At 41.4% G+C, this 26090-nt stretch overlaps 1 protein-coding gene across 17 annotated transcripts in view; it reads right to left on the bottom strand.

Annotated features, from left to right (window-relative positions):
- LIMCH1 (LIM and calponin homology domains 1) overlaps positions 1-26090 on the bottom strand; it is a 356706-nt gene that overhangs the window by 62886 nt on the left and 267730 nt on the right. For 7 of the 17 annotated variants that reach the window (XM_053577482.1, XM_053577483.1, XM_053577486.1 and 4 more), the window contains 2 exons: positions 22513-22765; positions 115-150 (listed from right to left, as the gene is read on the bottom strand). In XM_053577482.1, coding sequence (XP_053433457.1) covers positions 115-150; positions 22513-22765 — 289 coding nt within the window. Of the gene's footprint in view, positions 1-114; positions 151-4404; positions 4666-5100; positions 5237-5308; positions 5428-6648; positions 6976-8552; positions 8796-11493; positions 11797-20964; positions 21232-22512; positions 22766-26090 lie in introns of all 17 variants that reach the window. The other 10 variants (XM_053577488.1, XM_053577484.1, XM_053577485.1 and 7 more) reach the window with 3 other exon arrangements.

Raw genomic sequence — 26090 nt, forward strand, 5'->3', positions numbered from 1 at the left:
AGTGAACTGTTCAATTCACTGTTGCATCAGTTGCATTTCAATTAGTGGTAAGTACTGGCAGCATGCAGTTTAGACTAGCAATTAATGCAATCCTAGGAATACAAGACAACTTACTCTGCGTCATCAGACACAGGAGTTCTCGCACCGTATCTACAAGACCAAATACAAAGTTAGAGGACAGGCAAGACAGAACGTTAACGCTGTAACCAAGTTGGAAATAAAAACTGCTGATGAAATACGTGTGCACCAAACCTTTTTTGCTGATCGTACTGAAAGAGAAGCATCATTATGCAATTAGCAATATCCATTAGCTGCTAAAAATCAAAGAGAAGGCTTGATATTCCGAAAGAATGCAAAATTTGTATTAAAACCCAGAGGAGAAATTAAAATAATCCCCATGCTACCCACAAAGAAAGAATCTGTTCAGTATAAACACAAAAAGCTTAGGCATGTATAACCCACAATGTTTGGAGAAGGCAGCTTAAAAAACAAACAAACACGTATTACGGTCATTTGCAAACAGTTGAGCTGTTCAGGCCTCTGTGTTCAGTAGTAATGGACTGGAATGGACGCCCAACATACTTTCACCCTTACTGACCCTGTCCCTGGTGTGTTAATGCATTTGCACAAATGACATCAAAGAGTGTTTCTGCAGTTTTCTGAAAGCAAACCAGGGCTGCAACCAGAACCCCAATCAGTGCCTTCCACACGTGTTTGACAGAAACCACAATTCCTAGAAAACTGATAGCCTTAATCAAAACCATACTTGGGTGATATTCTACCACTTGAAAAACCTAAGTTTTTCCCAATATTTTATATTCTTCTGATTCTTTACATCTAGAAATGGTATCCTCTGTGATAGTCACTGTAAGTCTAAATGTATCTGATAAAGCAAGAAAAAAGATCAAATTAGAAAAAAATTAGAATACTATAAGGGCATATTTTAAGAACACTTTTTACAAAGCAGCTCCCCCAGATGACTGTCTCGTTAGCAATGGTGAATTTTAAGGGAGGGTTCTTACCTGTACTCTGAAAGGCTGTTCATTTCTGCATTCTGATGGTGGACAAAGAATTATTTCATTAAAGAAAACATATCCTGCTTCCAGTTTCCAGTGAACTACATTTTGGGGTTGTCAGCAAAAATTACCTGGTCCCATGCTCAGCTTCATAACAGTTTATAGGAAAAGGGTAATTTCTAAAAATCTCTTCCTGTAATCTTACAAAGTACCCCAGAAGGCATGGGTATCCAGACACATACACCCTTCTCTTTTATGTTTTCCTTCTTCTAGAACAGTCTGCATTGATGAATAATTATTTAATCCACAGTGAAGGCAGCTATACCAGTGCAAAACCCCAAATCTCTGTTGAAATGGCCAAAAGGAAGACAGGGAAGGGTTTATGAATGTTTTTCTTCCAGCAGTGAAGACTCGCTATTTCTCCAGAGGATGGTTTCAAAAGGTGTGAAAATTCAACCTCGGTTTTCCAAAAACACCACTACAGTGAAGCATATGAGTACAAGACCAGTATTGATCCTGAAGACGGGGCAAATGTTTCCCGGTTAATAAAAAGATCTGTTGGGGTAGATTTATTAAAAGACAGTGTGTTCTAAATTATCTAAGGAAGAGCACAAAGAAGTCATTCCTAAAAGATGGTGAGTCAAGAGTCTGTTATGGTTGAGTCTATTAATGGTTGTTATGGGTTTCTGAATCTTTCTTTGAATATCCGAATGGACATTTTTATTGAAGTATAACAAACACACCAAAACGCACACACTACACATAGGATTTTCATGCACTGCACACCCCATGGATTGGCACTGAGTATTTTGTAGTTTTGTACTATGCTAACAGGCTCATAGTGTACATACTCTTGAGTTTGTCTTTAGCACACCGTTTTGTTTGCAATTGCACGTAGCTATGCTATTGCACGTAGGATATATTTGAATTTATTTTTATTTTAATTTTTTAATTTTTAATTCTATTTTTATTTTTGGCTTTTTTATTATTAAATCATATCTGTGTACATTAATGCGACCATGGGGATATATTTGAATTTAAATTGCTTCTGTACAAAATAAATTGCTTCGGTACATCTGTTACCAACATACCTGCCAACAAATGTAGGTTCACACCAAATTGTGAGGCACGTGGGGGCAGGGATTTTTCTGCCTGTGTCCCTGGACAGTGACCAGACTAGGCCCTGAATAAATATTTATTGAATGCTTGTTGATGCTCAGGAAATTGAAAAGAAAAGAACAGCACGGTCTCTGAAGATAACCTTCATTTATCCCTTTACTGTGCACTTGTGGATTTAAAGAATTTCCTTTCAGATTAATTTATTAGCTTCAAAAGGGCACCGACTTAAGCAGAATTGCCTTTGTTGGCAAAGTAAGATAATTAGAGCTTAGGTTTTAAGGGGTTTTCCTAGTTGTTCAACAGGAGACCAAAAAGTAAAGTTACATCTTCCTCCCCCCCCCAAAAAAAAACCTCAATATATCTTTTGATGCAAAGTAGGTGAGCCAAGAAGCTACCAGGTACAAAGTTGCCCAGATAGATTGCAGTTGGCATAAGCAGCCTACCAAACGAAAAAAGGTTAATTAATAGAGTTTAATTTTGAGGACAGGGATATTTAAATAAAGGGCATATTCTATATACCTGTTGACTGCGTATATGTAACTTTCAGCAGATAATAAAGCATTTCATAATCAATAATCTGCTGGTTATTTATGTCTGTATTTTGAATTAATGTTAGCTTAATTTGAGGTGAGAGAAAAAATGGTTCTACTGTTCATCTAGGACTAACCGCCAGCACCCAGCAGTGTTTTCTACATAGTAATTACTCAATGAGCATTTGTTGCAGAGAAACATGAATTCCCAAGGTGCCTGCTGGCTCAGTCACATGATTATGTCACATAGTTTATCTGACTTGTATGCAGAGTGACCATTCATCCCCTCTTGAAAATAAGGAGGACCCTTTCTGAATTACAAACAGAATGACAGGAGACAGAAGTGACAGCTTCAACTGTCTCCTTTAGAAACTTGGGTTGGCAACATGGTGGAGTGAGGTGGTGGCTGCTCACTCAGACAGACCTGGGTTTGAATCTTGGCTCAGTACTTACCAGCATGGGGTAATTTTCCTAATTGCTAAATGCAAATGAAAATCCTTACTCTCAAAGGCGGTGAAAGGAGGAATGAACGAGAAAGAATCAAGAATGAATGAATGTATCTGTCTATCTAGGTGCAGGCCTCACATCCTCCCCACCTTCTACTCTGGTTTGCGTTATGACCCACTGACCCAATACCAGGCACCATGTCCAGGCATGTAGAGAGGAAGTGAGTGTGGAGGACCAGGCTGACCACTCTGGCCTCTGACACTAACCCAGCCCTAACGAGGAGTCATGTGTGATCTCTCACGTAACTTTTCTCAACGTCAGACCTCCTATTTGTAAAATGGAACGGACATCCATTCAACCTACTTATGAGTTCCCAGGAGCAAGTGAGCTAGAGGGAGCAGACGCACTTCGCAAAGGCTACAATGTGCTCCATGGCTGTAGAGTAAACCATGAATACCAGCCCTGCTTCCTGAAAACAGTGTTATGATAAGGCTCCACCATAAGATTATTATTATTCAGAAGAATATAAAACATGGATTAGATCCAGGTAATAAAGATGGCTAGGGTGTTGATCTTAAAATTTTACCATTCTTATTCCCCTCTCTGCCCTCAATCCCACTGCCATTAAGGTTCTTTGAGAAGCAGAACGCCAACACCTCCTGTTTTATAGTGAGCTTATAATTACGTGAAGCCCTCCTCACTCCTTTACCCTACATTGATCAGGCAGACCACCTTGTTAAACAAAAATGTATCACTGTTATTAAATAGCAAGAGACGCTTCAACATTTAGGACCTTATGCCAGAACATGAACCTCAGGATAGTTATTTCCGTATTCTCTATCAAATCACACTTGACTCTAAGTCAAGTCAGGGCACGGAAGAGAAATCCTACCTCTAGAAGGCAAAGAGTTGAAAATTTAAATTAAATTAATTTATAGGTGATATTCATCTTGTTTGGACCTGGAATTAGAGTGAAATTAAGGAAGGCAGAAAGCAGTTCGACCTCTTTATCTCCAAACTCCTATGTGAGCAAGGAAGAAATAAAAGAATTTCCCATTTGTTCTGCCCACAGATGAGTCGTTTAACAGGTAAATTCATCACTAGATTATTCTTTCCACACCTGCTTACATGGAAACAGAAAAACAATTCTTGACAATTCTTAATCATTGTTCCTGCAACAGAAATAGCAACCGTGCATTGCTTCACTGTAATGTGTTAATAACACACTCAAAGCATGGTCAAGGCTCAGAATAGAGAAACCGCGTCACGAGGGCACGAGATAACCTTCTGACCTCTGATCTTTCATGGGTAGAGCCTTAGTATATTCCTTCACATCATGTTGCTTTGCAAATGGAACCGGAAGGAACTGGTTTGGGTTGGATCCAGTGTGTCTGAGGGACGTCCCAGTTCTCCTGGCCATCATGTCATCTTTTCGTGAATCATACAACTTGCTGTGGTCTTTCAGTCCACTGCCATTCCAGGCAGGAGCTGTCATCTTCTCTGACCTCTCTTCTGTCCCCGATGCCTCCCATTCAGAGGCAGGAAGACACACACTGTGGCAATATTCAATCCGGGGAGTCAAAGGCCACTTACTGCTAAAGATAACTGCAGCAGCATCACTCACTGGCGTTAATTCAAGGCAGAGGGAGCTGGCATCCACCGAGGCAGCAGTGCACCCAGCGGCTGAGCAGGAAACCCCCCTTTAACACTGCGGTCTCTGCCATGCAGCTGGTACTCACACCGGAATGGGCTTCTCTTTCTGGTTGCCCTGATTCCCAAGAAGGAAATCTGGCCAGGACCCAAACACATGCAAAGGCTAAATCTCTACCCAGCGCGGGCACCAGCAGCAGAACTCTGACCCTTTAGCGTCTTTACTCCACACTACACCAGTCATCGCATATGAACTGCGACTCTGTGCTGTCTTTTGGGGACACAACAGCCACACACAACAGAGGCAGCACACGGCCGGGTGCAGGCAAGATGCTCACAGTGGCTGGCGGCTCTCCACTGAGCTTTCTGCCTTTGGCAGCATCTGAGAATTTCTTGGGGCGCCTTTATCTTCTTCTTTGCCATTCTGTGGCAGGTGTTTAGATGCAACTAAAGCCAGAGAGCACAGCTTTACTGCTAGGGAAGAAGTCACACACCAGAGCCCTGTCCTCCTTGGCCTCCCGGGAGGCAGGAAAAGCTGCTCCTCACCTTTTTCTGCCCCCGCTGGGCTCCCGCCCGTACTGCAGCCCCACTCTTCCTGAGACTCCGGCACAGGAGCCAGCCCCGAGACCCTTCTGCAATAGTCATCTGTGCCAGGATTCAGTACTCTGTTGGTAACCAAGCAGCATTGACGGCAAGAGAGAGGGGAACAAGGGTTACGGAAGGAGGCGTCAGAACCGTTGAGACCGAAAGATTAAGAGATGGTGGTTAAGAGGGAATTTGGTTGCTGTCATTCTAAAGGCCGGTTAGTAAGGATGACACAGTCAGATTAAGATCATGGAATGTGAACTCTGGCAAGCGCCTGAAAATATCAGAGGTGGCTGGCATGACTCTGTCACTGTAGGATTGAGTAATGGTCCCTCGGGGTTCAAGACCTCAAGGAGATATTTCTTATTCATTCCCAGCTCAGATCCCATCGGCCTCTGAACCTCTAACTGTGTGTTCCTGGTGTTGACAGCTTGTTGTCCTCTACGGTGTCACCCACAGTCTAGGGCCAACTGATCCCGTCTATAAGTCGCGGGCCATCCACTTCGGATTCAAGGACAAAGTATAAAGAGGGTTATGAACACTTCCTCTAGCCATGGGGAGCTTAGCTTTGCTGCCATCATGTCGGGGGGGGACGTTCCCTGGGCAATCCTGAATCTTTATAAACCCCCTGTGTCTGTTTAATGGGAGAGAGACTAGCTCACAGAAATGAAACCCCCAATGAGGGCTTGGGAAGGCAGACCCCCGCTGCCTTCAGGGAGGATGGGAAGGCCGTGTGTCCCCTCCCATGTGTGAATGGATTTTCATCCAAGGAAACTCTTGACTTAATAAAAATCCCCCCAAAGGGGAGTTTCTTTTTACTCCAGATTTATCATATAATTTTAAAAAGTAGGGGAAGGAGGAGCCCTTTTTTAATTTGTCTACTTAGATGTCCAAAATTTGAAGTCATGATACTAGTAACTACTTTTTTCCTCCCTCTGTGAGACAGAAAAGAGAGAAGTTATAGATAGACCGGCTTTTATCAGGATATCTTTAGGAGAAACACTGGCAGTATCATTAAAGCATTCCATTTAGCTCATTCAGTATCTTCAACTAATAAAATGGTGCTTAATGCAGCTAAGGGGGAAAGGGCCATTTGCCGAGATTACCAGGCAGTGATTCTGGCAACAACAGAATCAAAATGGACGCCTGCCATGCCCCTGCGAGCGCTGGCCCTGGGGGTGGCCCACTAACACTGCGTCTACAGCTCTCTGGTCTCTAGGCGGCTCTCACACGTGCTGCAGCAAACTCCTGAGAAGCAGCAGTGGGTCCCATGCAGGCCTCCGCGCACATCTAGGGTATACCTGTGGCCATTTTGTGGGTTGAGCCTGTGGTCTTCCTGTGAGCTGGAGGTGGCCGCCGAGACAGGAGACCCAGAGTCCATCTGAACCCGGCTGCCGTGACCAATGTCGTCTCCTTTCTCCCTAGGCCCAGGCTTGCCAATGCTGAGGCGCTTCCATGTCTGCTGGTCTATCTCTGTCACTGGCCCAAAGTGCACAAACTTTTGCCTAGGGCTGGACGCTTTCTTATAAGCCCTCGCTTTGCGGCTGGCAAAGTCATCTCGGAGGGCAGTTTCTGCTTTAATTTCTGGTGAAGGCTCAGGGGCACAGATAGGCTGAACGTCTTCATCCCTAGTCAGAACCAGAAATAAGTCCCAAATATTTCTAAGGCAAGTACAAATCAATAAGAGGGTTTTCTTTTTCTTAAAAATACCAAAACCCGGGCGGCGCCTGTAGCTCAAGGAGTAGGGCACCAGTCCCATATGCCAGAGGTGGTGGGTTCAAACCTAGCCCTGGCGAAATAAAAAAAAATAAAAAAAAATACTGAAACCCCAAAACTAAAGACCTATCTATGGTTTCAGCATCCACGCATGGATTCAACCAAACTCAGATTAAAAAAATATGTATGTTTGGGGGAAATATGTTCTGCTAAGTTTCAAAAAGCCAAACATGAATTTGTCTCATGCTAAGTATGTTGTTGAATCAGGACAATGAAGTGATGTGCAGGCATGTGTTAGGTCTAAGTAATCAAGTAGATGGAACATGTACGTAGGTTATATGCAAACACTACACCATTTTATATCAAGGGCATAAGCATCTGAGAATTTTGGTATCCAAGGGATTCCTAGAACCAATCACTGATGGATACCAAGGGACAACTATATCGAAGAAATATTTCTCTGGTAGAACTGCGTCTTCATTAACCAATCAAAAGAAGAAATGATCATTGTCTCACCTAGAAATGATCATTACCTTGTCTTCAATTTTCCCTAGCTTTCAATACTGGATTTTTTAAAAATTTTATACCTATAATACTATACCTAAGACTTTCTTAAGCCATCTTTTTTTTTATTTGAGACGGAGTATGACTATGTTGCCCTTGGTAGAGTGCCGTGGCATCATAGCTCACAGCAACCTCAAATTCTTGGGCTTAATTCTCTTGCCTCAGCCTCCCAAGTAGCTGGGACTACAGGAGCCTGCCACAGTGCCCCGCTATTTTTTTTTTTTTTTTGTAGTTGTTGTCGTTGTTTAGCTGGCCCTGGACGTGTTTGAACCCACCAGCCCTGGTGTCTGTGGCTGCTGCCCTAACCACGGAGCTATGGGTGCCAAGTCAATGCCATCATTTATGATGGAATGGTTAAAATTGTTTTTAGAAATTTTTTTTTTTTTTTGTAGAGACAGAGTCTCACTGTACCGCCCTTGGTAGAGTGCCGTGGCGTCACACGGCTCACAGCAACCTCTAACTCTTGGGCTTATGCGATTCTCTTGCCTCAGCCTCCCGAGCAGCTGGGACTACAGGCGCCCGCCACAACGCCCGGCTATTTTTTTTTTTTTTTGTTGCAGTTTGGCCGGGGCTGGGTTTGAACCCGCCACCCTTGGCATATGGGGCCGGCGCCCTACTCACTGAGCCACAGGCGCCGCCCTAAAATTGTTTTTAAAAATAAAGTTTAAATTCCTTCAGTCAACAAGCCTAGCAAAATAAATAACCATTTGTTGTCAATACCCATCCATCTATTTATGTGGCTTGAACTTTTACTACCAGTAACTTCATCTCATCCTGAAGAGACTGATCTCCAGAAGCTCTGTGATTTCAGAAGCACTTTTTTTCCAGCCATTAAAATAAAAAACGATGCAAGGATAAGCATTTGGTTCTTTCAAAATTAAATAATACAACTGCCAGGGTAAAGTCAGGGAGAAATGGGACACACCTTGTCTTTCCTGACACTTTCAGTCTCTCCCACGTCTCCAGGTCGGCTTCTGTTATACTGGCGAGTGTGACAAAGCTCAGAGGTTCTCGGAGGCGGGCAGCTCTACCCTGAATTCTCCGCTGGGCCAGGTCATCCTTGAGAAGATCTGGCACCTTCCTGAGTCCCTCTTCCATGGGTTCACTCTCCTGAGCCCTCGTCATAGGGGTCACTATTGCCTTTGCCTCTTCTGTTTGGCCCTGGTTTCTGTCAATGTGATCCAGGCCCCGCATCATCAGAAGGATCAGGTTCAAGGAAGGGGAGCAGACAAGCAGAATGTCAAGCATGGAAATTCAGAGGCGAGGACAGAGCACAATTCTGGAAGCATTTTTCCCTTTCTTGAAAATATGGCCTCTCAGGAGCCAAGCTACCTGTTTAACACTGCATTGAGACAGAGTTTTTCCCACCAGAGGACACGCTCTAGTTTAGTTTAGTTTAGGAAGAGGAACCAGAGCTCGCTGAAAGACTATTAAGAATGGTAATGAGATTTCGGTTTGGCGGTAATGATGCCCAATTCCCACACTATTCAAGTTACTGTAATGAATTCAGGTTTTCTGACTGAATCCCTTAGCCCTCTTGGAATGTTTTTTACTGCACCCATAAAATGTCAGTAATGAGCACTGCATGATCCAAATTCTAGGATTAGTTTGGAGATAGCTGGAACGTTGCTCACATATTAAACATCTCAGGCCCAAACCCACAACTGCCAAAAAAGCACATTAAAGGCAATTCTGAACAGAATGTTTCAACACTCAGACTCGATTTCTGCTTCATAGCTTTGGTTAGGTGCGACCAGTGCAAAACTTGAAGAATATAGAGTATTCTTCTTTACCTGGATTTACAGAATCGATACCCATTTGTTTCTTGTGTTAAATAACCGTTCACCTTGATTAATGCTAAAACTGGTATTTTCAGCGGCTCTCCTAAGAAGTGACTATCAGCTGGCTAATGTTGCCAAAGTTGGAATTTAAACCAAAGCTTTAGCACATATAGGCATAAATGTCCTATCACATTAAAGGCCATTTCCAACTAAATATGCTTCTTGAGATAGGAAAATCTCAAAAATATAAATCAATAGAGCCTATTGTATTTTTTCCCCCAAAATATACATCCAAGCGACAAACCTAAGAAGTATTCTTTTGTTACCTGGATGATTTGGGGTATTTTCTGAGTCTGTGCAAATAGAAAGGCTACAGAATTTTCTATTTACTTTCAGTTTGAGAAAAGGGCTCACGGAAGTACAAAGCAAAGAGCCTTTTCTCTTTTAAAGATCAGTTCTTTGATGCTGTCTAGAGAGGTCGTGTGGGCTGTGTCTGTGGGTCCCCAAACACAGAGTCAGGTGACAACAGACAAATGCAGCTGGAAATATCAGGAATTAAAATTGCATGGGGAGAAAGGGGAAAAAAAGAGATACAAAGGCTAGTCCTTTGTCTAACTCAAATTGCCGATAGCCATCACTGTGCCTTGATATTAGTTATCGAAAAGTCTTTGTTTCACTTGGAACAACTGATCCCTCCCACAAGGTGCTCTAAGAGTAGTTTGTTACCAGGCATGCCAACCAGGACTGCAAAGACCCAGAGGCTCCTGAAACGTAATGTGTCCTGTGAATAATGGGTGCCAAGTTCTATAGCCGGGAATCTTCCATGGCTTTTGTATCTGATACTTCCTTAAAAAATGCAAAACACTAACTGCTCCTTTGAGCTCAATAACTCTGCCCAAAGAACCATTTTAATTGTGTAAAGAAACTGAGATAATTCTTTTTTTTTTTTTTCTGTAGAGACAAAGTCTTACTTTATCACCCTTGGTAGAGTGCCATGGCGTCACAGCTCACAGCACTCATAGCTCATACTCATAGCTCCAACTCCTGGGCTTAGGCGATTCTCCTGCCTCAGCCTCCTGAGTAGCTGGGACTACAGGTGTCCGCCACAACGCCTGGCTATTTTTTTGTTGCAGTCTGGCCAGGGCTGGGTTTGAACCCACCACCCTTGGTATATGAGGCTGGCGTCCTACCCACTGAGCCACAGGTGCTACCCTGATAATTCTTATATATATAAATTCTTAGTTCATTAGATTTAAAAATCTCTAAAGTGATGGGCAAAATAATGGCAATTTAATAACGAAGATGTTAAACTTTAAACGATTTTGATATGAGGAAAAATACAAGAATGATAAACTCTGAAGGATAAAATTCAGCAAATAGACACCTTACATGAAATCTTGTCCCTCTAAAGATCACTAGCTAAATCTCATCTTACTACAATCTTCCTTTCCCCAGGTCACTCCAACACGCATCAAGAGGATGATAGGAAGTTAGGAGAAGGAAACTCACTTGGAAACAATGTCCGAGATAGAGCACATAGGCGTGTATTATATTTTATATTTGACATGGGAAATGTCCATCATTGGTGCAGATGACGTTGCTGGTGTGAGGAAGGGAGGAGCAAATTTCATTTTTCTTTCCCTGCCATCATCTAAAAGTAGCTAACAAGAAAGAAGTGCTAATAACTCTTCTCTCCCTTCTTTGAATGGACTGGAGCAGCCTTGAGAGCTGGCTGTTCTCTGCCAGGCAGTGAGCGGTACGTGTCTATTTACGCCAATGATGCTGACACCCATATGTGGTGACAGGTCCTGACTCAGCAGATCTATACACTCAAATTCGATGTTTATTTAGCAAGTTCAGCCTTATTTGGGACATGGCCACTCTATTGTCTGTCCACCATCTGTATCTAGGAATAATTGAGTATTTGGAGTTCTACTTCTAAATAACCCCCATTACCAAGTGCATGTAATTGGGGCTGGAAAGAAAGGAATTGGAAGGGGGGCTATGATGTGAATCACCTTTCCTTGCTTGTGCTTTCTCGCTCCCCTGCACACTCACACAGACACACACACACTACGTGCACACCTTTTGTATTTTAGACTTCTCTTTTCTGAGGCTCCCTTTGAGAGCTGTTGGCTGCCACCTGATTTCTCTGGGTCCTTTCTCCAATAAGGCCCGTAGAGGAGCTGATTCAGTGGCACCACTGGCTTACTTTGGTTCATCCTTGCTCTCCTTGCTGCAAAGTCATCTTTCTCAGGATCAGGCACTCGACATGCAACTTCGTCCTCGGACTCTGAATCTTTGCCATCTTGGTAGGTCAGGAAAGGATTTTCTTTACGAAGGCTAATGTCACAAATAGCTTCTTTCTCTTCACTTAATTGTTTTTGACTGATAAAGCAAAATGAAATGGAACTCCACATAGGATCAGACCACCCCCAAATTCTAAATCCCCATCTCCAGACAGACAAGGTAGTTATTAGTGAAAAGTCTTCTCCATGCTGTTAGTTCAAATGACATCTGTTTATTAATGTAGTCTAAGGTTGCAGCATAGTTAGGGTGGGTTTTAAAATGCTGAATTTAGCCAGACACTAGCAATACTAAAAATTCATTTAATTTGCAGGGCTCTGTCAGTATCAGAAAGGCAGGATCCTAAATGGCTCTGAAAGTGACAACTTAGATTCTTTGTATGACATTGGGGAAAAAGTAGAAAGCTTTGGGTTGCTATTCGTTTCTCTTTAGCACATGAGCAGATACTCCATTTGTTTTTGACTGCCGAGGCAAAAACGATAGCTACTACGGAACTGATCTGGGGGAAAATGAATGAATGCAGCTCTGTGACAGAACATCCAGAATGAGCGACAGACGGCGACGTGAGGGAAGATCTTTCTGCAGAGCCGAGCTAACCTGAAACATCCGGAGTCATTTCAGACCATCCTCTCCCATTCCCAGGGTCTTCCAGTCCCAGGAGGTTTCTCTTGCCCTGCAGCCTCCCACCAACAATCCCGTCTTCCCTCTTCCACGCTGTGACTCACACCTCCCGACCCTCTTTCTTTAGCAATGCTAAGAGTCTAGGAAATGGTAAGAGATTTTGCCAAAATGGCTTAAAAATGATTACTACGGACTAGTCCCACAGCAATCAAGGGGGTCTCAAAGGCCCCTTTGAAACTTAGGAACTTCAAATTTTTAGAGGCATGCTGCTTAATGGTGGAATATCAGGCAGTGAGATATTCTTAGGACTTTTTCCACTTTGCTGTTTTTGCTTTCATTGGAGAGTGAGGGGAGGATACAGAGGATTGTGCCTATGTGGCATTCAAACAAACCCCCGGCCCTCCAGCTCCCTGTAAGACCAAGCTTGCTTCTCAGTCATAATAAAATAGGAAAGCCTTTTTTCATCACTGATTATCACTTCAGTTCATAAAGATAACAGGAAAAACTTGACTTCTAAAGAAAGTTCACTTCCTTTTTATCAGCTTTCTGAGTGAGGATTAAGAGTAAGTTCTTGGTCCTCAAAGGACAAATTCATCTCAGAGATGAAGACGAGAGGAATTAGCAGTGAAACTGTGGGTGTCCTGTTCACCCAGGTGGCCTGCTGCTCCTGTGCCCTGTACTGTTCCCAGGAGGTCACCGTCTTGAGGATGCAGCAGGCCCTGACGCCATCTGACTTTGGAACACCAAAGCACTATTAATCACGCTCAGAAAAGCTCTTCTCACTGCCAACCATGGTTCTTAATACAGTTTGAAACGCAGAATTTGGGGGAGGGAGTGGGATGTTTTGCTCCCTGAATGAATTTATTTCTGAAAATATGAAATTCTGCCCTTTGTGTGGTACACCCACATCTCTGGTTCCTGGCTGGCCCCTCTCTCTGCTGTGCTCACTTGTCTTCCCATCTACCTCCTCAGCCAGCATGTCCAGCAAGGAACAACTGGCCTTGATTGGCTGTGGCCATTTAATAGTCAGTGGAAAATAACAGGCCATTAAACTCATCTCTTCAACAGGATTACGTAAAAACCATATGGATGGTGCAGTTAATGGGACTAATAACCAAGTGCATACTATGTGCTAGAATTCTTCCTAAGTGTTCATTCATCAACTCTAATACTAACCCTACAAGGTTGGTGTTACCATTATCCCCATTTTATAGAGTGGAAACTAAGATGAGGTTAAGAAACTTGTCCTAGGTCAAAGAGCTAGCCCATTTATGTTAGAATTCAAACCCAGGCAGTCTGGCTCCAGGGGACCTGTTCTATGATAATGAATAGAACACCGAACTATTCATGAAATAAAGGACCATGCCAGGAACAGTTTTGAAAGTAAAGCATCATACAAAAAAATGAGGGTTATCATTACTATAGAAGAGGGAGAAAGAGAAGAAACTGGGTTACTAAATAGAAATCCTGAGAGATGTGTTAAGGATGGAATTGTGATTTGCATTGCTTGTTATAGACAGTAACAGTCAGCCAGGATTGACAGCAGCAGAATGCTAACTAATCATGTCTTACCATGTCACCACTACACTTTGTAGTTTACAAAGCTCTTTCAAACTCATATCCCAATGTGTGAGCATGTACCCCAAATACTCTCAGAGTCTGCTGTGAACCTCTTAAGTCTGAGATCAGTATGCTTTCTACTTTTTGACTAGGGGTCTTGGGCTTCAACCTCCCCCAACTCAGGCAGAATTCTTTGGAATAAAAAAATAACACATTTATGCAAATAGTTCTGCCAATCTGTGATGCCAATTTGAGCAGGGAGAATCTGGTGCCTTATGTGTTATGTGAACCCAGCCAGGTTACAAATTCCCTTGGGTGTTTCTTTTTAGGCTATGTGCCCAGTGTGGCAGGACTCATTTCAAGTGATCTCAGTTTAGGTATGTATGCTTTAAAAAAGGGGGTTGAAGAAAGTTTCCATATCACGGGCCACTTGAAGGCACCCCCTGCCCACTTACAAAACTCTCACAATATCTGATTTTCCACTCATCTCTCATAAATTCAGAGATGCAAGGCAGACTCAAGAGACAGGAAAAAATCACGATACAAGTTCTGAGTTGGCATTGTTGGACATGAAATTATAAATAATATGTACAAGACAGACCTATAGGACTGTACTCACAGGCGTCTAGTTACCAAAAGATTTAAATGACTTTTATAGTATGCTTGGTTTTTTTTTTCACCCCAAAGGGCCTTAGAGATAGTCTATCATGAAGCTTTGGTGTATTTTACTTTATTTTTCAAAAACTGCAACTCTCTGAGTAGCTAGTACATTCCAGATGTACTTACTTTCATGACAGCCCTGCAAGATAGGACTTATTGTGCCCACTTTGCAGAGGAGGCTATAAAGGTCTCTAGTTTGAGTCGTCTGAATTTAGGTAAATTAATTTAAGTAAATTGAAGGGCAGGCCCAGGCTCTCTGACCTCACATTCCTGGGGAGGTTTGGCACTTTTATTTCTGTCAAGTCATTCATAGATGAGTTGCTTTGGAAAGAAGGGGCTCCTGGGGCAGGGGTCACAGCTCACTGCTTCATTTGGAAGGAATAGAGCCCCACAGTCGTACGCGGAGCAAGACAAGCCAAGCCCTGCCTCCAACCTGCAGTCCTGTCCAGACTCACCTAACACAAGTAAGGCTATCTCGGGAGGACACATTAGGAGCCTAAGGTAGGTGAGGAGGAAGAAAAAGCTCTTGTCTCAAAGTTTCTAAGGCTTATATATTTCAAAGTGGATGAGAGAATGGAGTAAACCAAGGAAGAGCCGGCATATTCTTTCACCTGCTTTTACTTGGCAATGCAGAATCAGCCAGCTCGGATCGACAGTCAGTTTGTTCTACTAAAAGGAGCTGGGATCTCCAGAAAAACCTGTTAGTCCTCCTGGGAATATCACGGGCAACACAAGAAACCTCCCTGTTCACCCCGTCTCCAAATAAGGCAGCTATGCGTAGAGGCACAAAGGTCTGTGTAAGGAGGGTGCCTGACGGGTCCTCGGTACCGGAGGTTCTGTGCAGCGGTAATCAGGGTAGACCAGCATGCGGTAAGGGATGGGGAGGAATCTGGCACTTAGCTGCATCTGTTCTTCCTCTACAGATTTCTAAAATGTCTATTGTTCCTTGGAGATTTCCCCCCTGCCCCCTGCTGTAATTAATTGCTACATGGTCGAGAAGATCCACAGACCAGCAGAAAGCAAGGAGTGCCGGAACATATGAAAACAATTAGAAAGGAGGTACAATCACGTGAAACCTATAATTCAGTTCAAAAAAAAGTTTACTCCTCCAATGGGAAACACCAAGTAAGGGAACTCAAATCTCCATGGCATTTTAATTCGGAGGAAGCGAATCTTGGTATTTTATCCTCCTAAAAACAGAAATCGTGGCTTCTTTGGCAGAGTCTTAGATTTGGGGGATAATTAAGTTAACGCAATCATAATATAAAATAGAAGAAAAAGTAGTTTATATACTTTTTTACTTCAGTGGAAACTCTAATAAATATTAAAGTCCACATGTTTATTAAGAAGTCCTACCTTCTGTCTCTTGATGCTAAGATATCTCCTAATATACTGTTTGACAGGAAGCTTGGGAATCGTAGGCTTCTAACCTCATGAGAAAATGGAATAACATGCGCCTTTATTCCTTTTCTATATGGCCTTAAAGATAATGCAAGGAGGTGTTTAAGATATTTGGGAAATAAACAAAGAAAACCAACAAAAAAAAAGTGTAGAAAATAAAGCTTTGTTCTTAAGCTCTTCGCTTCGGCCATGCCCGGCCCCGCTCTTTCATCTCTGCAAACACAGCTGAGAAATGGGCCCTAAAAAGTATCTTGGGCCTCTTGTTGGGTGCAAAGATGGCCAGAAAAGATCAGTATTTATATTCTTATTTTCCAGACACCAAGAGTCCTTTTCTTTTTCATGATATGCACTTCATTCCAGTTAAGCCACTTTCTGCCATGTTAAAAGCAGGATCCCCAAAGTGGATAAACTTGGAATGACACAAACTCCATTGTGGCCTGCAAAAAGTAAGCAAAAAAGACACAGACGTGGCAGGCTGGTGGCATGGTATGTACAAAACCTTTATGAGAGAGCTTGCAGCTGAAAAATCTGAATTCTGAGTGTTTGCAGCAGCTGTTTTGTTCAACTGAGGACATTCTCTGGAAATATGTATAATTATCCTGAACCCAATTTTAAACGCTAAGTCAGAAGATCTGAAGTGTGATGACATTAACTGACTTGCAAACTTCCGCTTAACAGAGCTAAGTTGGAAGAGACAGGTTAAAATTAAGCCAGATACAGGAAACATGGATGGAAGCAAAAGCAACCACATAAATACAATACACATTTATCAGAATTACATGATGAAACTAACCATGATTCTATGTTTGTACACTGATGGGAATTGTCATAAAAGAGTTCAATGTTTTATTACAAAAGAAATCTCCCGTTACTGAAGTGGTATACTCACAGAATTCCCAGCCTCTGCCCAACTTTTTTCTCTGCAGTACCATTATTCCTGGGTGTACTGAATTAGCTTAATGTAGCTCCCATTTCATCATCCCTTGCTGTTTCAGGTACTCTAAAGATGGTAGCCTTGATAAACTTTAGCTTAAATCTTCACAGATGCGACGAAAATGAAGGCATGCATGTGAAAGATATGAAGATTAGAATTTTTTGTAACTTTTTTGTAAAGCCATGCTCTTATCTATATCACTTATTACCTACTCCTAAGGATGTGTCCTTAAGGAAAGAAACAGAAGTCTGAAAAATGGTACCTAGTACATTTTCTTTGTATTCTCAGCATCTACCCCAGTCTCTGGAATGACTAGATGCTCAAGGGATCCACAAAAAGTATGTGTCTGACAAGGTCTCTGAATGAAAAATTAAAAATAATATCTGTTTTTTCTGTATGCCAGCAGCAAACAATATGAAAAAGAAACCAAGAAAAATAATTTCATTGGTAATAGCCACAGATAAAATAAAATACCTAGGAATAAACTTAGCTAAAGAAGTGAAAACTCTCTACAATGGAAACTATAAAACCTTGATGAGAATTGAGGACACACACACATGCAAAAGGGAAAGATAATCCATACTCATGGATTGGAGCATGGAGTATCTGTTAAAATATCATTAAAATGTCTATATGACCCAAAGCAATCTATAGATTCTATGTAATTCCTATCAAAATACAAATGGCATTCTTCACAGTGATAGAAAAAAAAAAAATCCTAAAATTTACATGGAACCACAAAAGACTCAGAATAGGCAAAGCCATTCTGAGTAAAAAGAACACAATGGGAGGAATCACGTTATCTGACTTCAAATTATACTATAGAGCTGTAGTAACCAAAACAGCATGGTATTGGCATAAGAACAGAGACATAGACTAATGAAACAGTATAGAGAACCCAGAAATAAATCCAAGTGAACCTACAGTGAACTTATATTTAACAAAGGTGCCAGGAGCATATGGTGGGGAAAGGACAGTCTTGTCAATAAACAGAGTTGAGAAAACTGGATATCCATATGCAGAAAAATGAAACTAGACCCTTACCAGTCACCATACACAAAAATCAATTGAAATAGATTAAAGACTTAAATCTAAGACCTGAAACTATAAAAATAAAACTAAAAGAAAACATTGGGAAACCACTTCAGGACAGGTCTGAGTAAGGACTTGAGTTATAAAGCAAAATTGAACAGATAGGATCACATCAAGCTAAAAAGCTTAGCTACATCACAGGAAACAATCAACAAAGTGAAGACCCATAGAATGGAAGAAAATATTTTCAAACTACCCATCCGAGAAGGGAATAATAGTTAAAATATGTCGGAAGCTCCAAAACTCAATGGGAAAAAAATCAAACAATCCAATCAAAATGGGCAAGGTGTCTGAATAGACGTTTCTCAAAAGAAGGCATATAAATGGACAAGAAATATACAAAAGAATGCTTAATATCATTAGTCACCAGAGATGTGCAAATCACAACTTCAATGAAATGTCATCTCAGCCCAGTTAAAATGGTTTTTATCAACAAGAAAAGCAATAATGAATGTTGGCAGGGATGTGGAAAAAGGTGAATCTTTGTGCACTGTTGGTGGGAATGTAAATATTGCAACCACTATGGGGAACAGTATGGAAGTTCCCCAAAATCTAAAAATGGAAATACCATATGACCCAGCAACCCCATTGCTAGGTGTATATCCAAAAGAAGGGAATTCAGTACATGGAAAAGAACTGTGCCCTCCCATGGTTATTGCAGCACTATTCATGATAGCCAAGACTGGCATCAACATGAGTGCCTATTAATGGATGAATGGATAAACAATTGATGGCTCATAAATACAGTGGAATATTATTACTCCTAAAAAGAATGAAATCCTACTTTTTGCAGCAACATGGATGAAACTAGAGAACGTTAAATGAAGTAAGCCAAGCACAAAAAAGATGAAACTTGCATGTTCTCACTCATATGCGGGAGCTAGATATTAAAATTTAAATATTTTAATTGAATTTAATATTAACTATTTAATTTAACTTAATATTAAATGTTTAATTTGGTATTAAAACAATGGATCTCTTGGAGACAAAAAGGAGGATGATGATGACCAGTATCAGGGAGGGAAAGACAAAATGAGAAGAGTTAATGGGTACAAAAATAGTTAGATAGAATGAATAATATTTAATAGTAGAACAGAGTGACTATAAGCAATAACAAGTTAGGGCATCCTTTAAAATAACTAAAAGAAATGGTAACCCAAAGTCCTAACCCAAAGAAATGATACATGCATATCATACATACATACCCCAAATTACCTTCCTTTGATTAATACACGTTGTATGATGGTATCAAAACATCACATATACCCCATAAAATACACAACTATACAAATATGCCTAAATACCCATAATAATTAAAAATAAATTTTGTAGAAAAGACTATCTGTGGTTTTTAAAAAATTCTATATTACTCTTCATTATTTCAGAAACCCACAGAGCTTCTCACAACACAAGCATGATTTTATGTTAGGATTTCCCAGAAACACGCCCACGTTCAGGGTAAAGGCATCATTATCTGTGGGATACCACAGACAAGGAAGAAGTATAGCCTTGGTTTTTTATCAACACTAAGATACCCTAGGATTAAATCTGTCTAAGTCAATGCTGGATATTTTAATTAAAACCTGGACCACAGGAATAACCACATATGGAAAATGTTCTGTTAAATGTGTGGGAGGCAGATGTGGCCCTGTGGTTAGAGCATTGGAATCCGGCCACCAGGTCACCACCCCTCTCCAAGACACTTAATATCACTGATCCTATTTCCTCTCCTGGAAAACAGATATATCACCTACCTCTTAGAATTAAATAGAACAGTAAGTGGCAAAGGAATTTTGATTGTTGAATGGTTATGAATGTCAATTCGTCAAATAAATTTTGGCTACACTATTATTTGTTAGAATCATTGTGGTAATTTCATAAGAAAAAGTAACCATTCTGGGGGCAAGACATGATTGCAAAAGGGACTTTACCTAACAAATGCAATCAGTGTAACCTGGCTTATTGTACCCGCAATGAATCCCCAACAATAAAAAAAAAAAAAAAAAAAAAAATTAACCAGCTTCTCAAAACACTTAGAAAACCGTGGAACTATAGTTTTCTGCAGCCTTGACTGCTGAAGTTCTCCATCGACTTGTGCTATGAAGCTATCAGAACTGCAGCCTGGTGCCTTTTTACAATTAAGAGAACAAATTACTCCATTCTTTGTTTTTTGTTTTGTTTTGTTTTTTCATTCTTTGTTTTTGAATCAACACACTTTAGAAAATTAGGAGTCAAATAAACTCAGTTCTACTTAGTAATCTCTTGGGACAAAGACAGTGAGTGGATTTTTTTTTTTTTTTTGAGACAGAGTCTCACTTTATATAGAGTGCTGTGGTGTCACAGCTCATAGCAACCTCCAACTCCTGGGTTTAGGCGATTCTCTTGCCTCAGCCTCTTGAGTAGCTGGGACTACAGGCGCCCGCCGCAACGCCTGGCTATTTTTTTTGTTGCAGTTTGGCTGGGGCTGGGTTTGAACCCCCCCACCCTCGGTATATGGAGCCGGTGCCCTACTCACTGAACCACAGGCGCTGCCCAGTAAGTGGATTTTTGTAAGGCAGCCACTCTCTAAAGGGAGTGGTTCCCATTTCAAAGAAACTGACTATTTTCTAGTGATATGTAAAATAGGATATGAGCCATTTAGGAGTAGTGTGAAAATTTACAAGCCACAAACAATGGAAAAATAAAATACTGTTGCTAGGTCTGTCCTGCAGCCCACAAAGGAGTGACCACAAATACACAGGAGCACAGGTACAATCAAGCAGCCAGGAGCTCACTCTTCACCTTCATTTAAAATAAAAGGTACTTTGCAGAGACATGCCCTAAGGCACAGACTATTTATTATCTATTTCTGTTTGCTCAGAGGAGGGAGCAGTGATGCATAGGAAAAGCAGGAGGAGGGGAAACGAGATGAAAACTCCAACTCTCCAGACAGATTTCATGCAGAAAGCCAGCCAGGCCAGCCCTGGGCCAGCACAGCTAACCTGGCAAAGCGCCGTGCTGCTGGCATGACCTTGATTCCAGCTTGCTCTAGCCTCCTGCGCTTCTGGATTTCAGCAGCATTTTTTCCTTCAGACCTGGGCGCTGGAGCCATCCCAGCCCCCTCTGAAGAAGGGTGCTCCTTACCACTGCCGCTGGGTAATTCTAACCCACCATCAGAAGGCTCCCCTCCAGGATTCATTTGGCTGACCGGGTCCTCGTCACCAGGAGACCTCACTTCACTTCCCTCTTCCTCTATTGTTTCAGGATAGCTAGTGAGTTGGACAACATGGTTTACCAAACCAACAGACCGGGCTCCCTATGTCACCTCCCCACCATTCTGCTATTACCTTTCTCTTTAAACAAAAAAAGTCATAGCACATAATATGATACTGATAATGTAAAGAAAATTCAGTGTAGCCATTGGTTAATTAATGCATCATACTTTCAACATTAAGAGCTATTCCAAACCTGATATGGAAAGACAAAAACTCTTTTCTGCTGGAAAGGTAAAATTCATTAGTTTTGTTCAATAATTTAAAATTTTAATAAACTATTCAATGGAAAGTCATAGATAGTAAAGATGCATTATGAGAAAAATTTCTTTCATTCTAAAGTTCTCAAAGGCAGAGACTACTTATTTTGGGGTTCCCAATGTCTAAATGACAGCTTCTGGCATGTAAAAGATACTCAGAAGTGCTTGTTGAATAAATGAATAAATAAATACAAAATCAGCATCAGAGATTCAGGAACTTTCTCTAAAGAGATGAGAAATCTGGTATGTCTTCCACTTCTGATGAGTCTTTCTGTATGTGACTGTGAAGTCTGTTCCATACATTGCTTACACATGCAAGCTTCTATCTGGATAAACTTGCACCTAGATTTTTAAAAAGTCCTTTTGCATAAAGGTAGGAGTCTTTCTACACCTACTGTGATAGGATTGAGAGCCTGGCAGTCTCCACAAAAGGACATGAATGACAGGGGTCCTGTCAAAGGGAATCTGTTTCAAAAGTCTGCTTGTTTAGAAGAGTATTTGTTGAATACTTACCACGTGCCAGGCACCGTGCTAGCACACTCAGAAAACTTATATTTTATTTTGAAAATTCTCTCTATGGATCCGTCCCACCCACCTCTATTTGTAATCTTACATCAAAGTTTTTTGGCTTTTTTTTGAAGACAGAGTCTCACTCTGTTGCCCAGGTAGAGTGCTGGGGCCTCATAGCTCACAGCAACCTCAAATTCTTGGGCTCAAAGGATCCTCTTGCCTCAGCTACCTGAGTACCTGGGAGGACAGGTATCCACCACAATGCCCAGCTAGTTTTTCTATTTTTAGTAGAGACAGGGTCTTGTTCTTGCTCAGGCTGGTCTTGCTGAGCTCAGGCAACCCACCAGCCTCTGCCTCCCAGAGTGCTGGGATTATAGGAGTGAGTCACGGGGCCAGCCTACAGGGAATTCTGAATTGGTTATTGAACCTGGATCATGACCTAGAGCTGTAGTTCCCACCTCTCACGCTCAAGCCAGAAAGGCGCAGCAGCCCGCAGCCGGGGTCTCACCTGAAGGGCCGGTCCCCGCCCAGGGGGGAGGTGGCAGTGCTCCAGCTCTTGCGGAATTCCTCTCGCTCTGCTTTCTTCTTTCTCAGGGGAGCGGGGACGTAGGCTGTCTGGTTGCTTTTGTTAGGGAGGTACTGGTTAAAAGGCACTGCTGATTTCGGCTCACCGTGGGAAGTCCGCCGCGCAGACATGTCATCCTTCTTCACATCTGGCAGCTTCCGATGGGGCAAGTCAGGTTCAGAGTCACTTCCTCTCCCTGGGGAAGAGGGCCGGGTACTGAGGAAGTGTGCAGGGCCAGCAAAAAGCTCCCAGAGGCAAGCACGCCGCCGTATGGGGGATACAGGTGATCACTGGGTTCTGGGGAGTCGTTCTTGAATTATTAATTCTGACTAATCAAAAGTACCAGTTCAAATTGCTTTACTCTGCAAAAAGCTCTCAATTCTAATCCAGATTAAAAGAAGACAAGGGCCAAATTGAAAAATATGGTAGGAATCCTAACTCTGTCTGGGAACTATAATGAGCAACACATTTGCCATAGAACTATATGCCAGCTGAGATTCTGCAACTCTCCAAAGGAAAAACCATCAATCGATCAATAATTCTTTATCAACACATTTACTGATCATTGCTATATGCCTTACACTCTGCTAGATACCCCAATAAATAAGAATTATAAAAGATTTTGTCTTTGAGGTAACCTAGCCATAAAATACCAAGAAAATTTAACTTACAATCAAGGAGCTCAGACATATTTGGTTTATTTGGTTTATTCCAAGGGTTTGCCTTCCGGGAAGTGGTTTGAATTATAATAAATGCATATGTCTCTGCATAGGAGTGCGTCTTGGCTCTCAGAGCTGAAAGCGATCTTTCCTTCCTGCAAACCCTATGGCCCTATAATCTGGCCTTTGCTTGTGGAGCTTTATTCTTTCTACCTTGTATTTCAAAAACAAAGGCTTTATAGCTTTCACAGTTCCTACCACATTACCTTTACATGCAGTGGGCATCTTCAAATTATCTGATGAATAAATAAGTTGGTTTGGCTTATAGAGTGTTTTAGACAACGCAAAGGAATCTAATGTTACCCTTTTGTTGGGCAACAGCCCCAATAATTATACTGTATTCTTTTTTCCTGAGCCTCATCTCATTAGATTTCTAAGGTCTATTAGAATAAAATCTTTAATTTGATTAATTTAATTAGATTAATTAATTTGATTAATTTAATCTATCATTAAAACTTACTGTATAGGTAGTCACTATTTTGATGCTAGTTGAGAACTCTTAACCAATGAGATCGTTATAAGATTATTCAATGCTGTTGAGAACAGATAAAAAACATACATATTTACATTTAAGAAAAGAGCCTTTATCTGAGAGCAAAGAGGTGTGGAGGCCTGGCAGAGGTGGTAGTGGACAGGGACTTAAGTGAGTTACACTTCCTATCTTGAGCTCTGCTACTCATTAGCTATGAGAGTTTGCATATGTTACTTCACCACGTTAAGCCTCAGTTTCTCAATCTGTAAAATGAGGAAATAATACTTTCTACTCCCCAGGGCTGCTGGGAGGACCAGAAACATATAAAATAATTGGTACAAATACATGGCACAGATTAAGTGTTTAATAAATGCTGGCCACTCGTTAGGTCAGAATAGTTCTGGATCTATCAGAAATGAGCTGTGAGCCCCCAGGCTTGTTTCTAAGCCTACTATCCTTTTCCGTAAAAGAAAAATGAAATGATTTGTCCTGAAGATTAAATGATACAATGGCTTTTAAAAGACCCTAAAAGTTAAAAGCATTGACCATAACCAAGCTGCTCATTGCGGTAGATAAAATGTTTGGTTTATGAATTATTCACGCTACCTGCTGTCAGTCTCCCTTCTTAAGTCATACAGTATTTGATTCATAACTTAGTCCCTGCCCATCCCTACTCTTTTAACAACTTTTTCTGTTTCTATGTCAGAATGAAATGTTTAGATCCCCCTATGAACGGCTTTATAAACAAATCCTAATCCCACCTTACCTTGCCAAACTCTTAAATTTGTTTCCTCATTTGATATCCCCATTTTATAAAGGTGGGAACAGAGGCTCAGAGAGGCTGAAGAGCCCTTCTCAATTTCTGTCCTCTCGACTTCCCTCCAGAGTTTATTCCTCTGCGACACAGTTGGAATAATGACCTCTGCTTCGAGCACTGATTTTCAACCAGTGTGCCCTGAGAGGATCTTAGGTTTGCCTCGAAAAATTTTAAAGATCTTTAATTAAATTATTTTTGAAAGACGTTCAAAGCACAGTAAGTATATTCTTTTTTTTTTGCACTTTTTGTGGATCAACATAATTTAAGTGTGGTGTGGAAGTTTAAGTATAGGTACAAGTGTGCCGTGAGATAAAAGAGGTTAAAAAACCCTGGCTTAGAAAGCCCTGACTAGCACTTTGTTGAGTAAACAAATGAAAGAAAACGATTCTTTGAGCAACTATGAAAACTCTGTAATAGATTAGAGTTGTCTCAGGTTCCTCAATAATCCTATAATCTATGTACTTTATTTCTGTATAATATCTAAAATAAATTACCTATAACATACTGAGTGAAAGTCTTAAAATATGTTGCTTAACATATAATCATACCACCTTTTACCCCCTAATTTTTCATTGGTGGAAGTCTTAGACACTTCAAGACATGTTAACTTGCCAATGCCCCAGGGCAGAGCGGCTCAGAGGAAAGAAGTTTAGGGTTGTGGATTTAGAAATCAGGGTCTAATTTCAGCTCTGCCACCTACTTGCTGTGTGACCATGGGAAATTTAAGTCTCCTGTACTTCAGGGTCTTTGTGGGATACGTGAAGGTGATAATACAGGTCTCATAGGTGGTCCTGGGGATTAAATGGGATGGTGGACAGCATGGAGGAAGTGGTGGGCACGGTTTATCCTCCATAAGTCTCAGGTTTCCTCTTCTGGAAGGCCAGCGCTTAAAAAATGTTGACTTTGCTTCATCTTATGAACATGGACATTTACCATGAATGAATTTATCTTCATTCATGTTCAGAGCTGAAAATATATAATATAGTACACAATGATGGTTTAATTTTACCAAAGGCTGGCCCTTCCTTTCCATGAGGCTGCATTTCTCTCCTGCCCATTAGGGGTCTTTTCCTTTTTACCTATCTTTGCCATACGCACACCCAACTCTTTCCGTTTTAATCTTCCTCCAGCACTTTAATCTCTCTTATTCTTTATTTCTCTCCCTTACCATGTCTTTTATTTAAAATATAAGAGTATTAATTTATTATAATACTATGTTCTTATTTAAAAGCACCTGAGTGGAAGGTTTCGCATTTCCTCTTTAATGGAGCCCGTTCAGTGGCCTTAGAAGGAAAGCTAGTGCAGGTGAGGGAAGACCTGGGCACCTGTTTGGCAGGACAAATTGGCTGAAACACCCCTTGGCCATCTACAGTATCCTTGCCAGGTAGCTCTTGTGTCCAATCCACAGAATCCCGATACCTCTCACCAGTGTAACTCAGGAGCATCTTTACTGAATGGATCAGTGGGCATCAGTAATAATAAAATGAAAGATCTCTATATTGACCCAATTAGG

This window comes from Nycticebus coucang, chromosome 23, assembly GCF_027406575.1.
Source record: "Nycticebus coucang isolate mNycCou1 chromosome 23, mNycCou1.pri, whole genome shotgun sequence".
In the NCBI taxonomy this organism is placed as follows: domain Eukaryota; kingdom Metazoa; phylum Chordata; class Mammalia; order Primates; family Lorisidae; genus Nycticebus; species Nycticebus coucang.